Source organism: Engraulis encrasicolus, chromosome 19 (assembly GCF_034702125.1).
Source record: "Engraulis encrasicolus isolate BLACKSEA-1 chromosome 19, IST_EnEncr_1.0, whole genome shotgun sequence".
In the NCBI taxonomy this organism is placed as follows: Eukaryota; Metazoa; Chordata; class Actinopteri; order Clupeiformes; family Engraulidae; genus Engraulis; species Engraulis encrasicolus.
In genome coordinates, this window is record NC_085875.1 from 8,107,519 (window position 1) to 8,116,708 (window position 9,190).

The 9,190-nt window shown below is 42.6% G+C and overlaps 1 protein-coding gene across 1 annotated transcript; it reads right to left on the reverse strand.

The window, feature by feature from the left end:
• Positions 1-3,089: 3,089 nt before the first annotated feature.
• On the reverse strand, positions 3,090-8,034 carry gjb9a (gap junction protein beta 9a). The gene is made up of 2 exons (XM_063183585.1): positions 7,915-8,034; positions 3,090-4,523 (listed from the first exon to the last, which is right to left on the reverse strand). The coding sequence occupies exon 2, from the start codon at positions 4,485-4,487 to the stop codon at positions 3,675-3,677; it is 813 nt and encodes a 270-aa protein (XP_063039655.1). The 5' UTR covers positions 4,488-4,523; positions 7,915-8,034; the 3' UTR covers positions 3,090-3,674.
• Positions 8,035-9,190: the final 1,156 nt, after the last annotated feature.

Consider the following 9,190-nt stretch of genomic DNA (forward strand, 5'->3'; position numbering starts at 1 on the left):
GCACTTTTAGCCCTTTAGCACTTCTGGCCACACAACTGTGTTGGAGGTAAAGTGGTGATGACACTTCCATATAATACTTTTTTATGGTGGAAATTTATGCACACAAGAAAAAAGCGAAAAAACCCAACATTCTCATTACTATTTAGCTGAAAAATCATTATACTGCGTTCTGTTGTGGTATTACTATCTACACCAAAACCACCGTGTCAATGGAGAAGTGCAGTATAATGCGCAGTATACTGCGTTCTTGGCTAGTACGACATAACCTCCTAAAACCAAAAAGCACAGTATAATCAGTTTTTTTGTATAATTCGTTTTTTTCTGAAACGAGACCAAGTTGGACCAAAAAAAATTGACACAAGAAAAAGAAGGTAATTTAAAGCCAATTTCCGGTCTAAACCCATTTTCGACCATTTTCAAGATACTGCGTTCTGATATTGTAGGGCAGTATAGTATGTGTGACTCCCGGCAAGTAGTCTTCATGTGTTACTCTCGGCTATGAGTCTCTCCAGTGTGTGTGTGTGCGCGTGTGCGCATGTGTGTGGGTATGGATATCTAATAATATGTGTGTGTGTGTGTGTGTGTGTGTGTGCGCATTGTGTATGTGTGAAAGGGACAATGAGAGTGCGAGATTGTGAGTGAGATGAGGGATAAGAGGAGAGAGAAGAGATGAAGCTGTGGAGGAGAGTGGGTGTGAAGTAAACGTTGATAGCTGGAGGCAAAAGATCAAGAGGTGGTGCTTATGCAACATGTAAATGGAAGTGAATGTCCTGGCCAGCATGTGCTCTATTGTGCTGTGCTGGGGGCTGGACTGGGTGAGAAGTATGGCTCTGGGCACTTTTGGCCAGAAGGGGCCCCTCATCATTAGCGGCACAGAACTGACTCTCTGGTGGGCCCTGCACCCTCGTGGGCCCCTATTTTCTGAAATGTGGAAAAAAATGTTTTGTACATTTCAGAAAATTGGGGCCCAAGAAGGGTGCGGGGCCCACCGGGAAATGCCCGTTATGTCAGACGGCCAGTCCAGCACTGCTGTGCCGTGGTGGAGTGGAGTATTATTTTTAAATGGGCTCAAGAGGAGAGTACGAACACAGCAGAACAGAGGCGATGTGGGTTGGAGCGCATGGTGGATGAGGCAGCTTTAAATGAAGAATGGAGAGGAGGGAATAATAAAGAGGAAGAACAAGTGACTTAAGAGAAAGCGAGAGGGAGGGGGACAGCTGCTGACAAAGAATGAACATGCTACCACAATGAAAAGATGGACGATGTTGATATCATTTCATCACAGTAGATAGACAATTATTTATTTATTTATTTATGACATTTATCATTCTACATACGGTTCATACACATAAATGGACGATTCTTAATTTAGATTCTGTGTTTTTTTCTTTCTTGAAATCGAGAGTTCAATGTCATGAAGAAAATGCAAACATAAGGTAATAACAATGCACAATTAAGCTACAGATGCTAAGGAATATTTTATTAATTATAATAGCTATATGCTTTACATATAGGACAAGACAATCATTAGAAAACTAGTAACAGAAAAAGTACTGTGAGCAAAAGTTAAATTATGTTGACTATGTTGACTTGTGTTAAATTAATATTGTGCACTTTACAGCCTTGCAACCATTCACGATATAGTCTGGGATATAGGAATGTAACAATAAAGTCAAACGCATGAGAAGTTAATGCAGTGGTGTGTCTGTATCATATCACACAGGGCTTCCCTGAGTACTGTTGTAATATAAAACACACTATGTACATTACATAAACTCTGTACAAAAATAGAGATATAGGTAGAGCATAGAGAAACACAAAAATATGCAAGTCATACCAAGCAGGTATTGAAATTGAAAATGTGGAACATTAATAGGGGCTGCCAAAAAGTTGTAAGCAATTGAACATCTTTTTTAGAAAGTGATCCCTGTTTCAATATTCAAAAAGCAGCACAGTTACCCAGACCTTAACTCCATTGACTAGGCTATATGAATGGAAATCTTGTAACATACATTTATCAACATACTGTAATTTAAACAGAGACATAGGTTGTCAATGATGTATCCACACTTACAATCACTCAAAGTGTAATAGAATTTACATTAATTTGTTTGTTTGTTTTTTTGGTTAGTTGGTTGGTTGGTTGGTTGTCACCACCTGTTCACACAAACTGACGTCTAAAGTTTACACTGTGAGACCTGCTACAGCCATTGGAATTGAATGCACAGAAAACCATGATTGTTCGCCTTGTCAGCAGTGCCTCGTCCACAATAAATGTCAGTTTGAAAACCGGTGGTGACAAAATAATAAAATTACGTCTATTATTAAATCTTAAAAAATAACTTAATGTTAATAAATACCAAATTGTGTATAGATTTTGAGACTCACATGTTCGGATTTGAAGCCTTTACCTTTTTAAAAGGTACGGTGAACTCTTAATAAAATATAGCGTTGTATACATTACGCCTTGGGGAGGATTTGGGATGGGTTTAGGTACTAGCCTGAAAAGCCAGTGTACAGTACAGAACATTGTATAACATCAACTGCTGTCCCTCAAACCTCCTGTGCTTGTAACAGAATATAGTGCTACGATTTGTTTACCCAAGCACTACATGTGCATGTCTCACGATATGTCAATCAAAGTTCTTGGTCCAGCCAGATTTGAGAGAAAGGCCACTGAGCTTTTTGCAGTCGTGGCTAGGCTCCGGGATGTACATATCAATTGGTACCCCAAGGGTTACATCACATACAGTACATTTGAAGAGTTTTGTTGCGAAACGACGTATGCACTATTTTTCAATTTTATTATTGGAAATGACTGTTCAGAAGTCCTATCATCTACTGTATGTGTGAATTCTTGCCCTTCAAATATTTTGAGAACACATTCTTTTGAATGATATAAAATGCATTTTGCAAGGCAATGCAATGGAATGCCCAATACAAAATTGTCCATTTCCCAAAATGTTCCAAAATGGATATACGTCATTGTGCAATGAAACTCTTCATTTCCAGGTTAGGTAGCGTAGGCCTACAATGTGGTATGTTGTTATACACTCTTATAACACAAAACAAAAAAAGAACAAAATGGATTCAAATGGGAATTGGATTTCATTTCCACAAAATTGAGTGGGAAATTACACAATCTTAAATTAAGGCTTGTGTGAAACATGTAAACACAAGAGGTGTGAAGTGCATGTCTGCAAAGCCTTGTCAAGTCCATAGACTCCAGCCTTCCACCAGTTAAATAAGTCAGTGCATGGTGTGTGTGTGAGTGGGGGGCTGGTGGTAGCCCTAGCCTATACAGACTAGAGAGTTGGTCTTGGTCTTGGTAGGTTTCAATCCCAAACAAGTTGTAAGAATGTGGTAAGCGTCCTCCGCCTCCATAACTGAAGTGCCCTTGAGCAAGGCCTCTATCCCCATATTGCTCCAGGAACTGTACCCAATACCCTGTACCTAAGTAACTAAGTCACTTTGACAAACAAACAAAAACTTTAAGTCACTTTGCATGAAAGAATCTGCTGTAATATGTAATGTAATATCTTGTAAAGAAGTCTTCGATGTTTTGGTCGACTGAGGCCTAGGCCTTAGAAGTGGCCAGCCTAAGTCACTTTGGGTAAAATCTGCTATGCATAATGCAATGTAAAGAAGTCTTTTGGCCGACCGAGGCCCGAGTCCTAAACCTTGGAGGTGGCCATCCGGTCTGCCTTCTCCTTGGTGAGGTTCTGGGTGCTGGCCAGCGTGGGGTCCACCCGGCGGTACTGCGACCGCGGCGGCGCCAGCTCGGCCAGCTCGTGCGTCTGGGCGAAGTGCCTCCTGTCGTCGGCGTGCCGCACCCGGAAGAGCTTCACGATCCTCTTGAAGATCAGGTAGACCATCTCGCAGATGCACATGAAGATGCAGACGGCCGAGGAGACCACCATGAAGAGGGTGAAGATGCGCTTCTCCGTGGGCCGGGAGATGTAGCAGTCCACCACGTTGGGACACGGCTCCAGGTTGGCGCACTTGACCAGCCGCGGCATGTCGTAGCTGTCATACACGTGGTGCAGGATGTAGAGGAAGCCGGCGTCCAAGCCCGCCTTGAGGATCAGGCTGAGCATGTAGGTCCACCACAGGCCGCCGCGCTTCTTGCCCGGGTTGGCGTACAGGTGCGAGCCGTCGGTGTGCGTGGTGATGTACTTCTTGTCCCGCTCCTCGCGGTACTTGACGTGCGCCGTCACCATGAGCGAGGGGCAGGTGACGAAGATGAGCTGCAGCGCCCACAGGCGGATGTGGGAGATGGGGAAGAAGTGGTCGTAGCACACGTTGCTGCAGCCCGGCTGGCGGGTGTTGCAGACAAAGTCCTTGTTCTCGTCGCCCCAGACGCGCTGCGCCGCCACCACGAAGACCAGCACGCGGAAGACGAAGACCATGGAGAGCCAGACGCGGCCGAAGGCGGTGGAGTACTTGTTGACCCCGCTCAGGAGAGCCTCCAGCGCCGACCAGTTCATGACTGCTGACTACTGCCGCAGGTCCAGGCCCTGCTCCTGATGGCACAGCACAGCACAACACAACACAACACAAGGAGTCAGTCGCATACACTATATCAGTACAACACAACACAACACAACACAAGGAGTCAGTCGCATACACACTATATCAGTGCAGCACAACACAACACAAAACAACACAACACAATGAGTCAGTCGCATACACACTATGTCAGTGCAACACAACACAAGGAGTCAGTCGCATACACACTATATCAGTGCAACACAACACAAGGAGTCAGTCGCATACACACTATATCAGTGCAACACAACACAAGGAGTTAGTCGCATACACACTCTATATCAGTGGTTCTCAATCTTTTTTGAACAAACGCCCCCTGGACCTCATCCTAAGGCTTCCAACGCCCCCTTGACCTAATCATAATGGACTAATGCACCCAATGACGACTAAGCACAGCCCCCTCTCAACTGTATCCTTCTCAACAAGGCTCTCCCTAAGGCTCTCCAACGCCCCCTGGGGGGGCTGTACTGCCCCCATTGAGAAACATTACTCTATATCAATGCAACACAACACAACCGGGGGTGACATACACACTATAACAGTTCACCACAGTACGACAAAATGGAGTCAGAGACACACACACAGACCATAACAGTACAATTCAACATGCAAGCATCAGCCGTGCAGATGCACATCAAACAAAAGTAGGCCTAGTGTCCTGTTGCACGCACTATGCAACACATACACACACACACACACACACACACACACACACACACACACACACACACACACACACACACACACACACACACACACACACACACACACACACACACACACACACACACACACACACACACAGAACAACACACCTGACATAGTTGTGCAAAGATAGAGACGAGGTGGTACTAACAAGACAAAAAATGCCCTTCTGATAGCTTTTTTTTAACTGTACTGTGGCCCATATTGATACCGTCATCTAGAAATGCTTTAACAGTGTGCCTAGTAAAGTATCTAGAACTTCCACCTAGACAGCCCACGCCCTCAAGTACTTTCTAAACAAAATGTCTGTGCACGCCACTGGCACCTGACATCAGTCACACAAACACATAGAGGACGAAATAAAACAAACCAAATATCCATTTATTTGTATACAGAGGGTGTATGTGGTATCTCTGCTGTGTGCAAACATAGGGGAAGCTATCAATGATTTTCCTACAGTAGTGAATAACATGAAGTCCGACTTGATTTGATCAGCCATGTAAAAATAATATTAATTCTGCATTCTCATCTTCTTTGTAGCACTGGGTAAGGGTATATTCAATAGATGACTATGTGACATGACCTTGAAGGGCACATGTTAATACAATACGTACTGTAGGTTTATACTGAATAAGGGCAGCCCTTTCTGGTTTCACTCTTTTGTGTTTTCCAAGCATTGATGTGGTTTCCCTTTTGATTGTTGGAAAGCACCTGGTTGTCTGGCCACCTGCTCAAATTTCATTTTCGTTTGATGTCATAAACTAGCTAATTCATTTTATCTTAATTTACAAACAAATAGTGTTACAAATTGAAGTTGAGTGGTCCAGAGAGACTGATTGATAATGAATTTCTTGTGGCATGTCATTTAAATTGGTGTTCTTTTTAAAAATAAAGTCACTCTGTACAACACAAACCGGATTAATTCCAGCACTGCTCTTTTAAACGGTTACAGTATATGTAAAATACAATGAAACAAAAAATGAAAATGAATGAAATGAAAAAGTAAAAAAATATTTCTTTATTTGTAATAGGCCTATATTGCATGTTGTATGTTAGATATGTTATACAGACCTCGTGTGTGTTGTATTAGGTTCTATGGCTGTGGGCCTGATGCGAAAAAGCTTCTCTTGTGTTACTACAAAGTCAAATATTTACCTTTACAGATTCCCTATTGTATAAAACAGGAAACGGCTGTTTGGCTGGTCAGCTACATAGATCTCAGTTTTCCTTTAATTGAGATTAGTAACGATGGCTTTATGTGATGCTGCAAATGTAATTTTAACAATTTGAATTGATTTTTAGCCACTGTCATCTTTCTGAAATAACTATGACAATCAAAAAGTCAGAAAGTATATCCAATGAATCCTGTGGCATGTTTTGTAAATTGTAACACTTATGATAATGTTAATTATTATTTATGATGATGATAATCCTAATACATGATCAGACAAGATCCAGCTCCACCGTTGTTACCATGTAGCCTAATAAAATACGTCATGCTCACAATGATTGTCAATTGTTTCACGCTGGTGTCAGTAATTGCTATATTGTCATATTGTGACTGGGACTAAAACAATAGATGTAACCTTTCATTGTCGAAAAGGCATCGCCTTATTGTGTAAGGCCTTTAAAAGAAGGACAGTACAGAGTCAGATATGATGAGGGTGGGAATCCCTATTTCTCTGTGTCCATGCGTTTGTGAGGATCATTTGCAACACATTTGAATGGCAAATTTCACTGATCAAACGATTGAGGTTTTGGACAACTCAACAGAATTGCAATATTTGCATTTGAGACCATTCAGATATCTGTATGGTATAGGTAGTACAGAGAAAAAGACCAGGCCATCTTAGCTACATATCACTCCAGTCTGAATGCCTTGAGAGCTTACCGGTTGTGTGGGCACCAGTGTAGCCTACATCGACTAAGGTAAGTAGAGGATACACCCCATATGAAAACAACGGCCGATTATTAAACTGATCCGTTTGATGAAGATGAACATACTGTTTTATCTAAAAAGGAATTGAAAACCAAATATAGACTGAACAGTACTCATCCAGCAGATCACAACAGGGTTTAATGTCACAATGGAACTTCATCATAAGACTACGCCAGTATGACATTCACAAGATGGATTAGTATAAAAAACTAAAAGTTGTTCGTACAGCCAACCATGCACACAGACAGTGTGTACACTTTTAGCTTCGCCATTTAATGGCAAAGTATGAAACGAAACAATAAACGAAAATAAAAATGTTGAAATACATCTATGGCCTAATGGATGAACTCAGAGGCTATATAGCACTGGTTTCTGTGCTCTATCAGACCATACAATAAACACCAAAGACTACACTTGTGAGTGAGACTCTGGTCTCTGGACAATGAGGAGAGGAGAAGAGAAGGGGACATAATAAATAACATCAGAAGTGAACACAATAGTCGTGTGAATGTGACAGACAGGCCATGTCTGAACACTGCGTCACCATTTTGAAGCTCGTCTTGCTGTTCTTCAGCGCAGACCAACAATTATGCGGTGAGTCATGGCACAGTCGTCCCAGTGCATGAGCTGCGTTACCACTTCATCTCAGACGCTTGGTTATTACAATTACCTGGTTAAACTCTTAATAATTTCACATAATAAACTTTAAAATATTGTCTTACCTTATTGGAAAAAATGATAAATTCCTGCCTCACAGAAGATGGGGTCCAAAAGACAGAGAGAGAAAAGCGGTGGAGAGGAACAGAAACACAGTGAAACCACACCACCGTGCTCTTCCCCTTCGCCCTGCCTTGAAAAAAATCTCACCAAACCAGCTCTAGGCCCCAGGTTTCCCCACCTCTGGAAAAACACACGGTTGCTGCTGGGTGTGTCCACACAAAAGCCATGCCCAGGTGTGTGCTCAGCGGTGTCTGGAGGTGAGGTATGTATGAGGTATGTCATCCTAGATGGATGGGACGTAAAGGTGTGGGAGGCATCTTTTATTCATTAGGCGTTGGGTTACCTTGGGTTGTAGAGTGAAGGGGATTGGAAATGCAAGGGGTGGGGTGGGGGTTTCCTCAACTTCCTGGTGTGGTGAAGGAAGTGGAAGCTCTCACATGTAGGCTGTGGAGACACACACAACATTGGCTTCACAGAAACATGCAAACACTGACATGCACACATCACCTGTGCGCACGCACACGCACAAACACGCGAACACACGCCGCCACACACAAACACAAACACACACACACACACACACACACACACACAAACACAAACACACACACACACACACACACTGAAGGATCATTTGTACATAATAAAGCCAAGCAAGCACAATGACGGACAGTAACTAAACACACTAGGGCCTAATTATCAGATTTGTTTGTATTATCCACTCAATTTACTTAGCCTTCTGTCCCACTTATAACATTCACTATTTTAATTCCTAACGTCTAACATTCAAACATGCATTCAAAAGGTCAAGGCAGGAGGTCAGGCTCAGAGATGTTCCAAACAAACATCTCCGAGCTTCTCAGAAATAGTCTAGGCAATGGGTGAAAAAATCGCTCGCAAGGTGATAAAAGCATGAAACTTGGCACAAGTGTTCATTAGGACATGCTTATCAATTCCAGGGGTGGAGCCACCCAGAATTCAATGTTGCATAGCAACGGTTGCTAGGCAAAGCATTTTCTTAAGCAACCAGCATCACGGATAGAGTTTCTTAGCACTTTTGTGGTGTCATGATGTCTGTCCTTGTTCATTAGGACATGCTTATCAGTTTCAGGGGTGGAGCCACCCAGAATTCAATGTTGCATAGCAACGGTTGCTATTCAAAGCATTTTCCTTAGCAACCAGCATCACGGATAGAGTTTCTTAGCACTTTTGTGGTGTCATGATGTCTGTCCTTCTTCATTAGGACATGGTTATCAGTTTCAAGGGTGGAGCCACCCA